This window comes from Micropterus salmoides, unplaced genomic scaffold, assembly GCF_014851395.1.
Source record: "Micropterus salmoides isolate LMB-PRFRI ecotype aquatic unplaced genomic scaffold, ASM1485139v1 Ms_hic_scaffold_2, whole genome shotgun sequence".
In the NCBI taxonomy this organism is placed as follows: Eukaryota; Metazoa; Chordata; class Actinopteri; order Centrarchiformes; family Centrarchidae; genus Micropterus; species Micropterus salmoides.
In genome coordinates, this window is record NW_024041150.1 from 3,094,242 (window position 1) to 3,114,626 (window position 20,385).

A 20,385-nucleotide genomic window follows, 5' to 3' on the forward strand; every position below is an offset into this window, starting at 1 on the left:
ATAACAAGTGAAAATAGATATACCCCTAATAATATTCTTGTGAACAGAAAATAAAACAATTATTTCCTCATTGACTGTTTTACTGAGGTTTAATAAGAATCTGTTTGTCACTTTGTGTTGAAAAGTGGTGGGGACATTCAGGCTCATGATACAAGTGTGTCACCAGACAAAGGTCAAAATCAAGATGATAAGATTTTAAACCCTATCATAAAGAAATATGTAATGCTGAAATATATGTATATATATATTTTTTGAGCGTTAGACACTTACAGTAAATTCCTGCATTCTGGGGACATTTTATGCTCCAATTTACAGTTTAAATTGTCTTAATTCATAAATATAAAATATAACAGAATATAATGCAATGATCAGGTGCTTGTTTTTTTTTTAACTTAAGTTACTTTTCTTTGGACAAAGCACATTTGTTTCTTCTGTATTTAAATTGCATTGCATGTTTTCTCATTGTGCAAATAAACCTTTCTCAAAGCTTTTTCACATTTCTTAGCTTTCAGAACATTTTTAACAAATACTTTGAAAAAGTGAAGGGGACAAAATCAGTCATTTCAAAATGTGGTGGGGACATGTCCCCAGTGTCGCCAGTGTAAATTACACCTATGGTCTGTAGTCTGTGATTCAGTGAAGTCTGATTTCTGAGACTGGAAGATGAACAGCAGCATGAATGAAAACATATGTGTAGATCACTCAGTGGCCTAGTGGATATGATCCCACTCAGGTCTTTTAGTTAGATAACAATATTCTTTTCAACTCTTGTAAAGACAGTGAAGAAGCAAACTATCCATCCATTTGATCTGAACAAAACTTCTGTGTAACCAAACTCTGATTCTTAACCAGCAGAGCTGTCAATACTCTGTGAGAGGCATCAAAACTCACACAGAGAATAATTAAATATGGAGTTCAGACAAGAACATCAGCTCATCATCAGAGTCTCCATGATCATTTCAGTTTGCATGTTGTCATTTGTAACGTCTTTTTTCGGACCTACCGAACCCTGAAGTTGAAAAGCATAGTTTCTCATAAGGCTTGCCCCTTTTTCAAATGCAATGGCCTTCAATCAGTAAATTTGTACTGCATTTCAACCACCCATCACAAAAACAGTGTCGTTTTCTGCTTAATGTTTTCCTTTTTTAAGGGTCAAAACTCCAGCAACACGTGCAGTGTTTAAACTCTCTGACAATACAATTCTTCCTAAGACTGCTGGCGTCTTGCAGGTCAAGTTGTACAGAAACCCCCACTCTTCCTTTTGCTACGGGGTTCATTTTAACTTTGACTTTAACCGGCTTAACAATGTTTTGCAATGTTGTCGCCGCTCTCGTGCAAATGTGTAACTTTATTTTCAGTCTTGCTGATCAAGTGAGGGAAACCAGACTCATTTACCATTCTGCCTCCACGATGTTAATTTGTTTTCAGTGTGGTCTGCTGCTGTACACTGTTTAAGCAAATGCATTTTTCAACTTCTCTTTCAATAGAATGTAATTTTCCATAGACAGCTTATTAGTACAACTGGAAAACAGATTAGACTGAAACTGCAGATTAACCAATGAATTAAAATTATTCTTTGCAGAAAACAGCTAAAAGACATGAGATCTTTGAAACCTCACCGTACTTTTGCCGTTTTCACCGTTTTCAGTCCAAAAATCAACTGATGTGTTGGTAGGAGTGTCACCAGATTATTGCACAATACCTGGGAGCTCTGCCTGCCTTCTCTCAAGCCAATATTTCAATGTTATGTCATTTGGAACGTGGTTGTATGGACAGAAATAGTGTTTTAAAGATTACTCCCAGCATTTTAACAGTAAATATCGCCAAAATATGGACATTTGCCTGGTATATTTTGAAAATATTGTATGATAATGTTGTATTTTAGTTTATTTTCATCAAATTTACAGTTACAATTGCAATCCAGGTTTATTAGAAGATATTCAGTTGCATTATAATCTATTGTAATCTAGTGTAAATATGTTAATTTAGAATGGATTTACATTCCTTAGCTTCTGATCCTTCAGACCAGAATTATGCATCTAGGCCAAATGGTTGAGGAGTTATAACTGATTAATTTTGGGTATGTTATTTTGGGCGTTTTTCCCAAAGGGGCAAATAGCTGGAGGTGCCCCAACAGGTTAAAGGAAAAAACAGTGCACAAACAGGCTCACAGTCAAAGAGGTCCGATGTTCTGTGATTGAGAAAACAGAGTGGACACAACCCACCGTTTCTCTCCTCCCTTGTGTCAGCTGGAGGGGAGGGCGTAAATTAATTTGTGGGCAAAAGTCATTAATTAGATGACAAATAATAAAACAAAAATACGTCTCCTGTATGCAGCAAATGTTGTAGTCATTAAAGGAGACAATGAAAAAATGGAAATGTTTCCCTCCATGAAAATCTGTAAGGTAAGGTAATCCTATCTTTTACTGTCAGACCATATTGTTTTTCTAGCTTCTCAACATAAAATGTGCTCACAATGTCAGAGCCCACCAACCTAGAGTTTGTTTGAAGTAGGTGACACTGGAAGTCTTTAGGGTGAGAGATGTCAAAGACAACATAATGTTCTATTGGCCTGTTTAACATGTACTAATGTGTGTAATGTGTAATCTATTTAACAAACTTTACGATGTCCAAAGGTGATGCAGACGTTAATGATCAGGTTAGTTTGGTAGAAGAGGATGGCGTTCAGTTCTGCTCACCAAAAGAAAACCACATGGTGAACAGAGAACTCTGCAGAGAACAGTTTCTAATTGTGCAGCAGTAGCGCATCTGTCGTCGGTCAACTTAAAGCAAATCTAAAGCTCTTTTAGAAGCCACAGAAGATGAAGTTTGAGAATATCCTGGAGGAAATCGATGGCTTTGGGCCTTTCCAAATCGCCATCACCGTCCTGCTGTGCACCCCACGTATAGTTCTGCCCTGTCACTTCTTACTGAATAACTTCATCGCTGCGGTGCCTCCTCACCGCTGTGACGTCAGCGCGCTGGAAGATGGAGGACCCACAAACTTAACTCAGGAGCAGAGACTGACAGTCTACGTTCCTGTACGGGAGGATGGGGAACCAGAACCCTGTGAGATGTTTGCAGAGCCTCAGTTTCAACTCTTAGCCAACAGCTCCAACAGCGCTAACCTGCCAACAATTCACTGTCAGAGTGGCTGGGTTTATGACAACTCCACCTTCACTTCCACCCTGGCAACAGAGGTACAGTGCCTGACTTTTAATCAGTGTCAAACATAGCGTGTAGTTAAAACAATTGGACAGTATACTCTTTTAGTTTAATTTAAGTTCTAAATTATTTTCCAGACAACACAATGTCAATTTGTCAATTGCTGGTCTCGAGGGTCTGCAGCACACCTATGTCCAAGTGATGAGTACAACTTTCTAGAAAGTAGCCTATAGTTTTTTCTTGCCTCCAACTACGTCACTGTCACGTCAAATGACGGGGGCTGGATGAAGGAGGAACTTCTTGGCGATCTCGGCTTTCTCAGTCAATATGTAGCATGCACTGAAAAACTAATTGCTTTTATAGACAATTTTATATAGTTTACCATCAACACCGATTGGAAATTCACAGGGATGAAGGAGTGAGCAAAAGGCCTCAACACAGCAGACAAAAACAGCGCAAGTGGATGTAATAACATTAATGATGGCTTTATTTTATGAAATGAAAAATATGTAGGAAAGGATAAGTGTTGTGAAGTTGGTTAAAAAAGTCAGCTATATTTTCTGTAAACCACAGCAAATGTGTTTTTGTTGTGTGAATGAAATTTTGCGTCCAGGACAAAGAGAAAAGATGCACCATAATAGATCATCTAATTACTTTTTCCATGTGATCTGCTTTTCCAGTGGGACCTTGTCTGTGATAGAAAAAGCCTGACAAAAACCACAAGCTCAGTTTTCTTTTTTGGAGTGATGGTTGGAGCCATAGCTTTTGGATACCTCTGTGACAAGTATGTGCACATAAAGTGTGTCTCTAACATTTTCACGATGAAGTGCAAACCGTGCAGCTCACATTTTGGTGTTGAATACTTTAAATGTCAATGAAAAAAAAGACTTTGCACAACATATCTTGTCCGTTATATATTAATTTGTTTTGCTATTCAACTTTCAAAATACTGACACATCATTTGAGTTTCATGTTTTTGAGGAAATGTTCACACTTAGATTCATTATACGATACTATAAAGTCTATCTATTTAGACTATGTAGAATCCCATTTTACCTTCTATGCAGGAGTCCATGTTAATTTTACTGTCTTAAATGTAGTTCACCATTCTTACATCCAGGTATGGGAGGAAAAACACTCTTTTGGCCTCATACATCATGGCGATCGTGTTTGGCTTCTGCAGCGCATTTGCAAACTCCTACGTTCTGTTTGCAGTGCTGAGATTTCTCACTGGGTTTGGACTGACAGGAATCAGCATCAACTCAGTAGTTCTCAGTAAGATAACAAGTTCACAAAATCAACTTAAAAGGTGATGTAGTGTCACGTGGTCACCGCTTGCAGGTTTAAGATTATAGGTTCAACAAGCACGTCTAAGCTGATCGTGTTCAACCAAACTCCCAGGGATATTAGAATAAACAGACGGAAAATTGCAGAATAAATCCATCTTACAATGCTTGTATTATTACTATAAAATAATTTAGTCATTTTCCTCACCTTTCAGCCATTGAGTGGGTCGACACAAGTCACAGGTCGTTTATCGGTGTGATTGGCGGTCTGGCCTGGTCTGTGGGTAACATGCTGCTGGCCGGGTTTGCCTTCCTGGTAAATGACTGGCGGACCCTGATCATGACTGTGACAGCCCCACTAGGATTTGCAGTTTTGACCTGGTGGTAAGTGAAAGTCATATACCTGTAAGCCATAAATTCTACCTTCACAAAGACAATTATGTTCAGTTTTGATTGACGCTATCAGAGAGGTTTTAATGGTTATCAGTGAGGGTTGTAGTTTGCAGTGATGCTCAGCCCTCCCTAATTAAAAAGATGAGGAGGAAGAATATTAGAAACACATACAACACATTTAATATAATGAAGTTCAGTACAACACCACTAACAACAATATAGTTAAAATGTCAATACTGAATATTATTTGTTACGGTAGAATTTGTGGCTGAGCTGCTGTTTTAGATTTTACAGGTGCCTAATAATGTGGCCACTGAGTGTTTAGTATTGTTTTCGACCAAATGAAAAATGAAAATGTTTATATCAACATATAGAGATCACTGAGATCAAGTGATTCTAAATTATTAGTAAATGGTCTGCACTTGTAAAGCCCCCTTCTGACGCACTCAAAGTGCTTTTCCTTTACATCCTGTTCACCCCATTCACACACAATTAATTAATTTAAATCTGAAAATATTTGTTCAAAGACGCGGGGATACTTTGTCTCTCGAAATGACTAAATGAAAATCAGACACAAAGTTTTGCACGTATTGAAAGATGTATTTCTCCAAATCACTTTTGAATTTTTGAAAGCTATTTTAAATTATTTCAGTTATGTCCTAATTCATGTGTCTACTGTGTTAATTGGTTTAAAAACAATTGCAGGTGGATCCCTGAATCTGCCCGATGGCTTTTAGCCAATGGTAAAGTGGAAAGGGCTCAGTTTTACCTTGAAAAATGTGCTAAGTTCAACAAAGGACAAAAACTGTCATCCAAATTAAAAGCAGAGGTAAGTGTGAGCTTGACATTAAATGGTTTGGTTTAACACTTATATGTGTATATTTTTAAAACCATTCATCCCAGTGCTGTTGCTGTCTGCCACAGTGTCTTTTTTTAAACTGGAGGACGACAAAATGTTCAAATCCTAAATATTTTTATGTCAGATCTACTGATCTGCTTAAAGGATAGGTTCACATTTTACTCACATACGTACGCTGAAAGAGAGATTTGTGGCTGTGGTGATTTCTCATGTCCATCCTGGCCGAGATGCTAAAGTGACTGCAATGTATGAGGAACAATATTCACATTCCTCGTTAGGAGCAAAACACATGCAAGCTTTTAGTAGACGCTGATTTGAGGCTTCATTGCTCTGTGTACAAGCCTCATGTTAACTTTGGCTTTAGGATGGTGGATTGTGTACCTCATGATGAGTTATATTAATAACTCAGTGTTCATATAGGAATGTTAGAACAGACCTGAGAACATTTTCTTTCACATCACTTCTCTGCCTCTGTACAGACACTCTCCAACATAGAAATCATGGAAAAGCAGGACAAAAACTACACTTACCTTCACCTAATCAAGACCCCAAAGATGAGACGCTTAACAGTACTGACTGGGATTCTGTGGTGGGTATCAACTCCTTCTATATACATATATATATATATATATATATATATATATATATATATATATATATATAGATGCATGGAAGGAAACCTGACAAATAAATGATTTGTTATTCATTGTACTCTGCTACAGGTATGGAGTTGCCTCGACATATTATGGTATCAGCTTAAACATCAGCGGGTTTGGTTTAAACCTGTACCTCACACACTTCATCTATGCAGCCATTGAAGTCCCGGCCAAGCTGATGATTTATTGCTTTCTCAACATCATTGGACGGCGAAAATGTCAAGCTGGAACACTGTTACTGACAGGAATCTGCATCGCCGTGAACATCTTTCTTCCAAAAGGTTGTAATGCACATCGGGGTTTCTTTTACATTTTGAATTGATGTCACACACAGTATTCAAAGTCATTAAAGCCTCTGATTTGTATTGTGTACTTTTTTAAATGTGATTTTTCTCTTTTGACATGCATACATTTTATCATAATATTAAGTTGCTGTAAGCGCATGTATGTTCAGCCAAACTACCCCAACGGTTAGGTTATAAAATTAATTAACATTTTTCTTTTTACATACTTATCTTATGTACATTAGGTCTGTGGCATGTCCGTGCTGTTGTTGCCATTCTTGGAAAAGGCCTATCAGAAGCTGCCTTCACGACTGTCTTCCTCTACACAACGGAGCTTTACCCCACAGTCATCAGGTCAGTTATTGACAAGACATTATTATGCTCATTCATATCTGTTATGACAGAATTACTTGTTGCCAGTTGCTTGTGTTATATGACCTAGTGGACTTTCAGATTATGTTAGTGGGTAAAATATTATAGTAACATCAAATCAATAGAAAAAATGGCCCAAAACACAACAACACAAGTAGTATAATAGTATAATTTTTACTTTAACATGTCTGTAGTAATTTAAGGCTAAGAAGTTAAGAACCAGATGGTAAGAAAAACTAATCTTTCCTTTTAAATTTGAATTTCAGTGGTAGAAAACGATCTTTTGTTGTACTGCGCACATCACTTCATCAGATCAGTTCACCAGTTATTGCCATTTGTTATTTTTTGATGTATTTAATCCTTGACCACCCTTTAAAACATTTGTCCAACTACACCTAAACTGATCATTTTATTGTTATTACTACCGAACAGGTAAGATCATCTTATTTGTTTTGGGTTTTTTTCATGCTTCATTTTAATTCTCGCTGTCCTTGGGGGATGTTTTACCAGAGAAACAGAGGAGCTCAAGTTCTCAAAAAAAAAATTTGTGAGCCAATTATTTCAGTTTTGAAGTGATTGGGATGCAGTTTGGTGAGTTTTTTTTTTTTTTTTTTACCTGTGGTAATAGCCCAATTGACCAACTTTGGTACATCTTTTTACAAAAACAAAATTCAGATATGAATACTTGATGCTGATTATCAGTTAATCAATTAATAGTCCTGACCCTTTCCTATCTACAGTCACAAAGAGGGCTACATAATGGTTGTGGAGGGCTTATTTATTATTTATTAAATACATTTTTGTGATTTATCTTCTGCCTCACCAGGCAAAATGGCTTGGGCTACACCAGCTTCATGAGTCGTCTGGGAGTATCAGTGGCTCCGCTCATCCTGATGCTGGAGGACGTGTGGACTGTTCTTCCTCAGATCATCATCTGCTCTGTGGCCATCATTTCTGGCCTGGTGTCTCTGCTGCTTCCAGAGACACTGAATCTGAGGCTGCCAGAGACAATTGACGACATTGAAAAGCCAAGGTCAGTTAATTACTACATGAATTAATAAAAGCCACAGTGTGTAACACTTGAAAATGTATTTGGCGTTACTTTGGCGCCATCTAGTGGTAGTATTGAGAAAAACACAGACGCAGCGATGGATGTTCACTAATCTTTTGCTTCTGATTTCCAAACTGAAACACATCTTACTTTTTACCTTTTTCTCATCCTGACCTTTTCTTGAAGTAATTGTGACATTCAGCTTGCATTTTCATTGTATTAGGTTTTTAAACGATTTAATTTTACAACATAAAATGAAATATCTCTACTTGAGTTTTTTTATGTTGAGAGTTTTAGGAAAATTGATACCCAATTCAAAATAAAACATGTATATAAGAAGCATCACTAAATAGCTGATGGACACAATAACATGAACACCTGTTCATTAAAGCAAAGTCCAAAAAACAAAGAAGAACTCCTACCTTTGTGAAACATTTAATGTTAAATGTCTGTTTAATATGAGCCAGAGATGTGTTGATAATTTTTAAAGACTGTAGTTTTAAGTCTTGTGCTAAAGTTTTTATTTTATTGTAAGAAACGAGTGTTCAAATCGCCACTGTATTGTTATGTTTAATTTCAGAAGAAATGACATCTCCTGTCACTCTGTGGAGGCTTCAGGTGTTTTCCTGGAATCAAAGAACACAGCAGACACTTAGCAGTGAAGAGACAAGAAAAACAAGGAGTTTGTTTATGTGCTCATCATACAGAACAATTAATGTACTGCCTTTTGTAAATGTAAACAGTGGAAGTGAGCACACATTTTACTCGTGTAGAACGTCTTATCCTCTTCTGTTGCATCTAAAAAAAACTCAGATCAAAATCTTTGAGTGTTTGTGTGGTTTGTAAACATCAAGATACAATCAAACATTGAAGAAAATGTACAATCTCAGTAAAAATACACACTGGTTTATCCACAATTGGGTTTTATTTAATCTAAAATATCTCTGTGGTTTATCAGACACCACCCAATTTCAAAATCATATGATTATATATTGGCAGTAACCAGTTGTATTACACTATTCCGTTTTAGTCACTTTAAAACTGCTGCCAGTCGGTCTGGAAAACATCAACGTCAGCCAATATTTAAGACCCTCTGAATTTTCGCAGTTGTCGTTGCAGAAACTGATGCAAATTCAACCAATCTCTGCTATACTTAAGTTACAGTTAAAAAGAAGTAACATTTCTACAGGATGACAATAAACATCAATACAAAAAGATTCAACATTAAAGTGTATGGATGCATGAAAATCTGAGTGCAAAAAAAAAATATCTGAGTATGTTCAAAAAAGGTCATTTGCAGAGTAAAAAAAGGAAAATGAGGTATGTGTGTGAGTTCTGCACAGTAGTTTTTCATTGGAAAAAAATTCAAGTCAATTTTTGGTGCAGTGCCTTTAAAGCCATGAATGCGCACATACAAGATAATCAACTTTGAGGGGCCTGATTATGAGCAAACTTGAAGACTTTAAGTCAAATCTCAATCTTACAATGGTCCTCCCTAGAATCTCTCTTTTCATGCAGTACTTACACCAACGTATCACTCCTAACAAAGTCCTCCAGTTTAGTAAAACTGAACCATGTCTACTTTTAGAACTAATCATTTGGTTTTTATGGAGTTTGCTGGCAGCATTACACCCCACTGTAGGAAGCACTATGGTGACCTGATTCACTGCAAAAACAAACCAATAGGAAAGCACATTTACCTTCTTGGCTAGCAAACTGCACATGCAAGTAGTTATAATGACAGGAATACACACCTACAGGTTGTTCATGAGATCTTAAGAAACTGCAAAAAGGTTAAACTTTTTTTTAACCTTTATTTGTTGAAAAAGTAGAAGCAAATTCAGGTATTTCGGTTCGCAAGGACTACAAACAAGATTGCAAGATTGTGGAAGGACTGTTATGTTGTTATCAGAAATGATATAACTATAGCATTAGTTCAGGCTGAGCCCTATTTCATTTGTGATTCACAATCACTGGCTTGTTCAGCAGCTGTTTGGCTACCAGCCGACCAAAATATCCAATCATATCCATGATGAAGTTGAAATCTGACACTTCATAGACAGTGCTAATGTTCTCACACCAGTGCCATTTGCTGCCAAAGCTCTCCCCATCACCCCAACCAACCACCCCCTTATGTGCTAAGGTTTTGGTATTGTGATTATTTGATGTTCACGTGTTCTCCCAGCAGAATCCTGGTTGCTGCTCGGCTTCTCGAGATCTCTATTAAAGAGCAGAGCCTTTCTTTTGCCAAATCCAACTTTTTTTTGGTTTTGGCATCTGCTCCAAATATCCAAGAGGATATTGAGTGTCCCAAACTAGACTGCTGGATGTGTTTAGAAATGTTTTTGAAAAGTATATCCTCCTCAAAGTCTTGTCGCCACAGTCTCAGCCACAGTATCCACAGTCGGTCTCATGTTCTCTTTCTGACTTGTGTTTCGACAGCAGGGTAGCGCCTGCAGCACCTCTTTGAGCCCTTTAGTCATGAATATGTAGAGGAAGGGGTCCACCAGAGGGCTGAGGTAGAGCAGCAGGTGAGACACCAGCCTCAGGTAAGTCACAGTCTCCGTAAAAGACAGAGCCTCCAGGAGGATGCTGAGGATATAGGGGACGTAGAGGAAGGTGTAATTAGCCCAGATAGCACTGATCCCCCACACCGCCCTCTTCCTCTCGGGGGTCGATGGGTTGGATCGGGAGCAAATCAGGGCCCTGCAGGAGTCGACAGCAAAGAAGAGTAGGAAGGGGAAAGGAGCGAGCAGAGACACAGCAAACCAGAGGTTATACTGCAGCATGGCGAGGGCCAGGATGGCTAACGGAGCAGCCCACGTCACCAAGGCAACTGCAGGAGACCGCTTGATGCTGCTACAGCAGCCAAGACACTGAGGGTAGGCCACCGAGAGATGACGCTCCTGAGCTATGAACAGCATGAGGGAGACGTTGGAGATGACACCAAAATAGAAGATGAAGTCAGTGGTGCTGGAGGAGAAGACCGTCCCACTCGCCACGTTCGGGTCCACTTTGGGACGACCAAAGAAACTGATAACATCAGACACCAGGAGGAAAACGACATGCATGGGAACTTTGCTGTCACCTGGACAGAGCAGAAGAACAGAAATAATCAGTATGGATAATTCTCATTTCCTACACACAAATGTCTTCATGCACCTGAAACTTTCTGTCATTTATGTCAAGTGGAATCTGAAACTAATCTTCAATGTTTCTCTTTATCTTATATACTTTAAAAAAAATGTACTGTTGCTCATACTGTGCTGATTATTACTCCTATGAATTCAACTACTACTGTATGCATTACCACTGAAACTAATATCTTTATTACTATGTCTACTGATACTAGAACTACTACTACAGTTCATACTGATACTAATACATGATACCATTGCTGGTGCTATTGATAATGCCTCCGATACCCATCCAGCCCCTTTCTAAATCTGTGATGTCTGTGTTCTTTATGACTGTCAGCGCTGAAGGTGTATTAATGTGCAAATAAAGCTTTACTTGAACACTTGCTAAAATGACAATGTATTTTTTAGTAATTCATGTTTTAAAATCCAGCCAAACAATGAAAGAAAAACTGTGAAAAAAAACAAGTATCAAGCCAAGATCAATTAGAAATGCAGTTTTGTTGTTTGGAGGGTGCTGCTGAGCACTTGCACAGATCAAGCCAAGCCCCCCTGACACCCCCTCAAACTACTTTGGTTGACCTTAGGATGTGTGTCAGAGAACGTGGCATAATTTGTAAATTGGTGTTTACATGATGTTGTTGGACAGACAGCAGAGTGAGTACAAACCTTTGGACAGATTCTTGAGCGTGTAAAGAGCCAGTGCAATGGCAGGCAGCCCAATGCTAAACGTCAACCAGTTGATCACTGTGGCTAAATGCACGGCGGCGGCCGTGGTGTTGCCAGTTAGGTTGGCAGTGATGCTGATGAGGACGGGGACAGTTGGTGTGTTGCTGTCAGCCATTAGAGGCCACACAGGGGCTATTTGTGTGTTCAACTTTTCAGATTAGCATTGAGATTCTCAGAGTGTGTCACTCTTCTGTTGTTGTAGATTGTAATGAAGACCATCCCAGTCTAGTTTCAATCAAAAACAATAAGGTCAAAATCAGTCCTTTGCAAGAACAAAATAAGCACTAAACACTTAAAAAAAAAAACTTAGAGGCTAAAACAGGTGCACAGGTTTTAATAACCATATCTGTTGAAGCCAGTTACTCCATTTTTGTTTCTCTTAATTTACAAAAAAAAAAAAAAAAAAAAGCATTTAGTTAATAATACATTTTACTTGTAATGCACTTTACATTTACAAATCTCAAAGTGCTACAGGTAAGATCATAAAAGCAAGGTAAAAACATGAATGTATAATATAGATAAATTGTGCAACGACATTATAGTGCAAGTTTAATTAAAACTAAGTCATCTTGAACCAATTTCCTACCTGCGATGAAGGCTTTTGTCCATGAAAAACCAGCTGTCAGTCGAACTTGTTTCTAAAGACTTAACTGCTGAAAAGGAAAACAGTTTCAGGGTAAGAGTTGACTTCTGTTCAAATATAATTTCCTGCTTTCAGAGTGAGAGACAATTTGTCTGTCTGTGTAATAACGGTGTTTAAGTCCAGGTTTGTGTGCGTTTGCGTCTGGTCTTCTTGGAAACCATTTATTGCTGAGCCTCCTTATCTCCACAGAGCTCAGTTGGCTGCTTTGAATGAAGCCTGGATGTGCTGAATATTCTCCATTGGTTTACATGGATCATTCTGTGTGCTCATGATGATGCAGGGAGTGGATATTTGCATGAAAAACTGATGAAATCAATATACTGCAACAGCCTGCATCTTAACATTATTTCTGTATGTTTGTGTGGCTTTACATAGAAAAGGGTGGGCCATCAATTTTACATATGAAAATCAATTTACTTTTCACCAGGAGCCCCACTTGGCCTGTGAATAATGTCTTCATTGGCTCTGGAGAAGCTTTGTTGAGTCATGAAGTAACCCATATGATGTCATAGGGATGTCATCAGGCTTATCTTGCTTGAGCTCTTTTTGACAGTGTCATTGTTTATTGTCAACCTTTTCAGCTGTGTTTTCCAGCACTGTATACTATAGGTACCATGTATTAATAAAAATATTAAAGTATAGAGTTTAATTTATTTGTCTATTCTCTAAAATTACCAAATGTTAATCCCCTGTTCCGCATAGTCTGATTTTCTTCTGCTGTACCTACTTTTAAGTACCAGTGAGTATTTTATGTATTGATTTATATGACACTACGACAGACACTAGACTGTACATAGCAGGAAGATACGCAATATAATCTGTACCGAAAAATGCGTTTGTTTACGAGAGAACTCCAGAGCACTGTGAAGTTTCATCTAAACCAGACCAGTAGTGTCTGACAGGCTGCATCTTATGAAACGGAAACACACAAAAATAAAATCTGTGCCACCGGGATGCTGCTTTGTAAGCTGGAGTACTTTGTAATCTAAAGCTGAACGGAGTGTAACTTCCTGAGGACAATTGTTGACAGTGTCTTTCAGACAAGTGAACATTTTATGGCCACCGACACACATGGCCAGAACATACAGCATCTCTTTAAAACTGGTTTGACATTTCTGTTTTGTCAGTAGAATTCCTGAAACATGTTAAACTTACAGTGCAGGACTTGATGGGTGATGATGCGGTGGAACAGTAAGAGGATGCATGTAGTGACACCTGCTGGTCGTCTGGTCATACAACAGCACGCCAAACCTGGTTCACGTGATAGACATTTAGCAGGGTGACTTACAGTGATATATCGTTTCTTACCCCTAGATCTTTAACATAGCAACCAACTCATTATACGGAGGTCAAAGTTTAACCCACAGTGTGCTGAATACAGAAATCACTTATACAAAACAATGCTAATTTTGTAGCACGGCCATGTTGTTAAAACATTCAGAAAATCATTTCAAAAGGTTTAATGTGTTTTTAAAATTTCCTACCTGGAGCCTTGTAGGGATTCAGGGTCCTGCTCAGGGGCTCACAGCCATAGTGGATAAAACTGTCTGCTGATATTCATTTTTTTAGTTCTGCTCTATCCTCTAAAATATGACTGTACATGTGTCCAGAGAAACAGGAACTAATTAATATTGCCAAAGTCAATCTACTGATTTCCAATCTAGAAAATATCAAACATGAGCCTGTTTTTTTTTTTTTACTGGATCCTGATCAGCAGCAAAAACAATGATTACGTTTTCTTTCCAATACAAAGCAAACAGAACACATTTGATCATTTAACGTAGCTGACAAAAGTTAGTTTACAAAAAATAATACATTTTCTGTAAATTGACTGACTACAGTTAGAAATACCTGTTTAGAAGGAAAAATGCAGATGATAAATGACTTCACCCCAGAGAGCACTTACGTTTCACAATTTATTTTCCACATATTCAACTTTTAAATAGTAAATGATAAATCAATCGGGGGTTGAGGTCAATGTCAAGGCTGATCCAACGCTCGATCACAGAAAGCTGCTCTGTACATTGTGGGTTAAAACTTTCAAGTGCGTTAACAGTAGTTTTGATTTTTACAAATAAAACAAAAACGGGCATCCTGACGGCCTAGCATACCACATCGCTGCAATTTTCCCTGTTCGATTCCAGTTGGGGACCTGCTGTATACAAAGTCCTTCTGTCATTTATGCAGCTGAAGTCAGTCTTTTGAAAAGAACTGGATGTTGAGTCTTTGTAAGATCCTGACAGTGTCCTCTATTCTCCTCCCAACCCTTACAGGGGAGGGGGAGGAATTTCAGTGCTGGGGGTCATGAGGGCCTGGATGGTGTTTCTGCTTTATGTTTGTTTGTGGGGTCTAGAACGGTCCCTTCATACACGACCTTGTTCTTGATGCCGTCCTGGATCATCCTCTGCTGCACACGAAGCTTAGCGTTGGACATCCTGCAGTAAAACCTGGAGGGGGGACACACGGCAGGGTTTCTGTTACAAACAGACGTGGATTACAAACGGAGAGGAAACTGCAGTAAGATGTGAGCTCATGTCGGGAGGAAAAAACAAAACAAAAAAAACCCCTGCAAATATTGGTTGTGGGTGTAAAGAATAAAAGTGCTCTCTTTAATCGTATGCCAAGAATGAAGTGTCAAGTCACCATAAAGACCTACCAGGACCCGAGTGTGGTGAGCATAAAGCCTGCAAATCCCACGTCAAAAGACCTCTTCACCCGACCTGCACAAAGACAAACAGGAGATGTAGGAATTTTAGTCCAAAATGAACCTCTTTGCAAAAAGTGTGTTTCTCTCTGTTAAGGGACTTCGGGCTGATTTGTTACATCTAAGTTAAATACAGAGCTTTGCAAATGTTCAGACATACAAAGAGCTTTTGCATAGCTTGTTGTGAAACAAAAGTATAAAATTATTTGACCGTCTTTGAGATCTACACAGTTTCTTTTATGCCAAATTAATAGAAATGTTCTGTTAACTGAAGTTAAATAAATAAAATCCATAATCTCTGATGCCTTAACATATGAAAAAGACGCAGTATACTCACTTTTGATGCACCCCTTTTTCCCCCCCATATGCTACAATGTGAACAACTAAACATTATTACGCTGCAGCCTCTACTCCTCTCTCAGTGTCGGGGCTGAGCTCCTCCACAAATACAAACACAGAGAGGCCACGGTGGAGACAGTGAAGTGAAATAAAAGGTAACTCACAGATTATTCAAGTTGACGACAACTACGCTTGTTACTGTTAAGTACGTGCAATAAAACTCTTGCGAGTAAAAAGCCAATACTTGATCAATCTGCTGTAGAAAGCAATATTATAATATGCTCTGTCCGCAGTCTCTTATCCACCACCTTTATGTTTTACACAAGCACAGCACATTAGCTCTGCAAATACCAAAGGCTGCCCTTCTCCCTGTACACCCAGTACACCAACAGTTTGCGGACGACACCACCCTCATTGGGCTCATCTCTGGTGGGGATGAGTCCGCCTACAGGTGCGAGATCAACCATCTGGTGACCTGGTGCAGCCAGAACAGTCTGCAGCTCAACGCTCTCAAGACCGTGGAGACGGTCGTGGAATTCAGAAAGAGCACAGCCCCACCCTCCCCATCACCCTGTGTGACTCCCCAGTCACAAATGTGAACTCCTTCCACTTCCCGGGCAGCATCATCTCCCAGGACCTCAAGTGGGAGCTGAACATCACCTCCCTCACCAAGAAGGCCCAGCAGAGGATGTACTTCCTGCGGCAGCTGAAGAAGTTCAGCCTGCCAGAGACAATGATGGTGCACTTCTACACCGCCATCATGGAGTCCATCTGTACCTCCTCCATCACCATCTGGTACGCTGCTGCCAATGCCAGGGACAAGGGCAGGCTGCAGCGCATCATTCGCTCTGCAGAGAAGGTGATTGGCCCCGATCTTCCATCACTTCAGTGACCTGTACGCCTCCAGACCCTGAGCGAGCAGGAAAGATTGCAGCTGACTCCTCCCACCCGGACACAAACTGTTTCAGACTCTCCCCTCTGGCAGGAGGCTGCGGTCCATCAGGACCAAAACCTCTTGCCACAAAAGCAGCTTCTACCCATCTGCAGCCTCATTAACAAGGCCCGGGTCCCTCACTGACACTCAAATACTGGAAATGCCTCTGCACATGTGTTATTGCCACCACCTTTATCTGTGTATATGTATCTGTGTTGTGCAGCTGTGTGTCATGTTAAGAAGAATATGTGATCCCTTGCTGAGGATTGAATGTGTGAATATGTGATCCCTTGCTGAGGATTGAATGGCAAGACCTGCCTACTTCCTGGTTCCGGCCGGTGATCTGATTGGTGTGACAACTGGCAATCTCCTCCAATCATCTACCGCCTTCCAGACCCCCCCCCCCCCATTTAAATAGCTGCCTCTCCTGTTGAACTTGGCAGTTGTGATTTTGCCCTTGATCATCTCGCCTCGTTTGGATAGTGCTCCATTGTAGTGAACGTGTTAAATTCTGTAGGAGATTTAGTTCAGTGATTTACAAGAGTAAGATCTTAGTGTTTCCTGTGTTACCTTAATCTGTGAGCTGTGGTAAGGAAATTGGGCAACGATCTTTGTGGGGTTAACTGACACCAACCAGACATCTGTTGATTCATTTTATGTTAGACACACTAGGTTTGAGGGTGCTGCTCATTTTGTGTTTTGATTATTGATGACAGGTCAGAGAGAGTTTTGTTTAAGTTGATTTTGAAGTAGCCATCTCTCTTTTTGGAGAGACCTCTTTAAGTTATTTTTTATTTTTTCCATTATTTTTGTAAACCCTGAAAATAAATAACTTGCCATTTTACCAAAAACATTATGGTTCATGTTGCTTCCCTTTTCCCCACGAGCCAATGAGAGTATCAATATGAAGTGTTTAAATTAAATCCTATTGATACCCGTTCAAAAAACACATTTTTTGGGGACCACTCAAATGCCCGTCCTTGAGACCCTAGAAAAGTTACACTTGTCAACCATCCAATTAGGCTAATTCTCAAAACCCGTGATAAACGAAGTAAAACAATCACTTAATGGGCAAAGGAAAGACACAGACAGTCCAGACTCACTCGTGGCCAGGAAGTGTAGTAGACCGGCGGTCAGTGAGCCCCCGGCTCCGTGTAGGACGGCATCTCTGGCACACGGAGTATTCTGGACATCCAGAATCCCCAGCAGCCTGAAACCCTGAACGACAGACAAAGACAAAGTAGACCTTAAATGTGACTTCTTTTCTCTTACATTAAGTGATGTTGAGACCTGCTAAATTCCTACATAAACGTAATGGAAATTGAATGTGCACATTTTATCCATCGTAACAAAGACTAAAATCACCTGTATTTATAGTTATTTTACACATGCTTTGTTTTGATTATTGATGAGTATGCTCAAGATCAAGATAAACTTTGTTGTCCTCTGAGGGAAATTTGTCTGGGGCATTGCACAAGTATATGAGACACTGAATCAATTAAGACCTGAGGATGCTCAAAACAACTGAGTGATTCTGTTCAGTCCACGAGCAATAAAATAACAACAACTTCTTAAAAAATAAATAACCCCTTTCAGAGCAAGGTAGTCAAAATTTACAACTACTTGCAAACATGATTTAAATAGTAAACAATATTGAAAGTATAAAGTGGCAGAAGTACTTCAAGACTGTTGGTGTATTGTCTCGTCCCTTTGTAACACTGTGTGTGAGTTTAATGTGTGAGTTTATTGTCCAGAGAGCAGCCAAGCCAATGTTTTTCAATGGAAATGCATAGTTTGTATTTTAATGCACATAAAAGGGAGAAATCCTCGTAGTAGTATGACTCAAGACGTTAATACATTCAGTATCAGCTGCCGCCTGTATGAAGTCTATGGTTCAACCGATCACCAAGCAAAAAGTACAGTGAATAATCCGTAAGACTAATTGTTCAGTGTTGATGTGTCAGAGGACCTTTCCCCTTCGCGAAACGTAAAGTCAGTCAGACTTCGGGCATAAGTTAATCTTAAATTCTTAAATATTTGAAAGGGGTTTGGTTTGAACAAGTAATTTCTGCTAACGTTTTATCTGCTAGCTTTATTACTGCCTTACTAATTTATGTCAACATTAACGTCAGCTGTGCTTTTGTTATGTCTGAGTTTCAGTTTCTACTTCTCCAGTGTTTGAACGCACGCAGCTTTTGCTTTTAGATTCACACACTTCGCTACTTCACCAAGAGAAACTATGAGAACTTAATGAATCAGCTCACAGCTCCTGGACGCTGAAGTTGACCTTCTGAAAACGGAAGCTAGCAAACTTCTTCTGTTTCTTTAGCAGCTTAAGGTTATTTGAGACCCTCACCTTGCTCTTGGTCTGCTCTTCTTCTCCTGCCATTGTACCACTGCGTTTGACTCCTGTGCAAAGTTTGCGCTGAATTTATCCTAAAGACACCGTCATGTAACAATCATTTTCACAGCGCATTGGTCACGGCGCATGCGCTTTACCTACCAAAGGGGTCCGTCTGCTTTTAATCGCCGACTCGAAAAGAGAAAATGGCAGATGTATAGTTCCGATATTCATGTTGGTATGTAAATTAAATATATAAAATGTTCGTCTATACTTTGGATTATGTTTGCTAGATATATAATGTGTACCCCCCCCATCATGTAGTGTTTGTTATTTCTAGCTTTTTAATAGCCTTCTTAGGCTATTTGTTTTTGCATCGTTGTATCCACACTGTTTGTTTTAGTTTTTTTTAAGGTTATGTTTATGTGTTACTGCTTCTTCCTATTTAGAGTTGCATTTAGGTTACAAGTTGTTGACATGTTACACCAAACGAAAAAAAAGATAAAAGATATCGAAAGTCTTACTGTGGGTATTTGGCTATTTAGGCTACAGCAAGTATCCTTATTTATTCATTTAACTATCCTTGTTATTTTCTAAATATATATTTATTTTTTAAATGAGCAAATACAAATCCTGCAACTTAAGTTTCTTATTCCTATTTTTGTTTAAGACATATGTAAACACCCAGCACAAAACTAGGCTACGGTAGCTAATAAACAGTATTTTACAATCAAATGTGCTGAAATTTACAAGAGTAAAATTTTTTGGCAGCTTACAGACGTGGGTTAGATATTTTATTTTATATTCTAAATACGGTTAAGTGTCTCTTTGCTTCTGCAACTTAGTTTTCTACTGTGGGATCTACCAAACCTCCCAGAGAATAAAGAAGTAGTTAATGAAATTGAAATACCGGCTGGATTACGGAAATCTGCTCATTTGTCGCAAACAGGAAACCTGAATCATACTGTGTCATCTTAACCCATTAAAAAACTTAATTCTCTAAACGATAGGATCAAAGTCATGTCAGGAGGAAGTCCGCGTGTCACAGTGATCCCACACTGATAGAACAGGATTATTTCACCGGCAGCAGAATACTAACCTGCCTGACAGTCTGCATCCTGCTGTATCCAGCCTTTCTGTAAACCCTTAAAACAGCCTGTAACATAGACTATTTAAAAAAAAAAAAAAAAAAAAGCGATTTGTAGTAATGTACCAGTAGGTTAAACATAGGTCTTTTAACAAGTCGTTAATATAGGCTATGTTCCATATATTCCTATCACGTCATAGATAAAACAGCACTTTGTACACTGAAGATACGCCTATCAGTATTTTACTGGTAACCGTAGGACTTTTGGCACATTTTTATTTCAGCTGCCCTCCTTCTCCCTGCCATAATTCAATTCAATTCAAAAAACGTGGGTATACTATCTTATAATAAGTTCCCCAGGTTGTGCCCTATATCAGTTATGGCAAGACCATGTAGCCTACTGTG

The 20,385-nt window shown here is 39.0% G+C and overlaps 3 protein-coding genes across 4 annotated transcripts; 1 reads left to right on the forward strand and 2 right to left on the reverse strand.

Moving 5' to 3' along the window:
• Nucleotides 1-2,748: 2,748 nt before the first annotated feature.
• On the forward strand, nucleotides 2,749-9,125 carry LOC119913098 (solute carrier family 22 member 7-like). Of its 2 annotated transcripts, none has more exons than XM_038732427.1 (10): nucleotides 2,749-3,200; nucleotides 3,846-3,949; nucleotides 4,286-4,440; nucleotides 4,667-4,835; nucleotides 5,550-5,673; nucleotides 6,183-6,292; nucleotides 6,426-6,640; nucleotides 6,889-6,997; nucleotides 7,842-8,048; nucleotides 8,650-9,125. In XM_038732427.1, exons 1-10 carry the CDS (start codon nucleotides 2,823-2,825, stop codon nucleotides 8,720-8,722), a joined length of 1,644 nt encoding a protein of 547 aa, XP_038588355.1. In that variant the 5' UTR covers nucleotides 2,749-2,822; the 3' UTR covers nucleotides 8,723-9,125. The 2 variants fall into 2 exon arrangements, with proteins under 2 accessions (XP_038588355.1, XP_038588354.1); XM_038732426.1 differs by having other exon boundaries at nucleotides 8,647-9,124.
• A 957-nt stretch (nucleotides 9,126-10,082) lies between these two features.
• LOC119913099 lies at nucleotides 10,083-14,325 on the reverse strand. Its single transcript, XM_038732428.1, has 4 exons — nucleotides 13,731-14,325; nucleotides 12,519-12,585; nucleotides 11,873-12,157; nucleotides 10,083-11,154 (listed from the first exon to the last, which is right to left on the reverse strand). Exons 3-4 carry the CDS (start codon nucleotides 12,045-12,047, stop codon nucleotides 10,430-10,432), a joined length of 900 nt encoding a protein of 299 aa, XP_038588356.1. The 5' UTR covers nucleotides 12,048-12,157; nucleotides 12,519-12,585; nucleotides 13,731-14,325; the 3' UTR covers nucleotides 10,083-10,429.
• A 154-nt stretch (nucleotides 14,326-14,479) lies between these two features.
• Nucleotides 14,480-18,980, reverse strand: LOC119913100 (cytochrome c oxidase assembly protein COX20, mitochondrial-like). Its single transcript, XM_038732430.1, has 4 exons — nucleotides 18,909-18,980; nucleotides 17,656-17,770; nucleotides 15,232-15,295; nucleotides 14,480-15,022 (listed from the first exon to the last, which is right to left on the reverse strand). The coding sequence occupies exons 1-4, from the start codon at nucleotides 18,939-18,941 to the stop codon at nucleotides 14,878-14,880; spliced, it is 357 nt and encodes a 118-aa protein (XP_038588358.1). The 5' UTR covers nucleotides 18,942-18,980; the 3' UTR covers nucleotides 14,480-14,877.
• Between the last annotated feature and the right edge of the window lie 1,405 nt (nucleotides 18,981-20,385).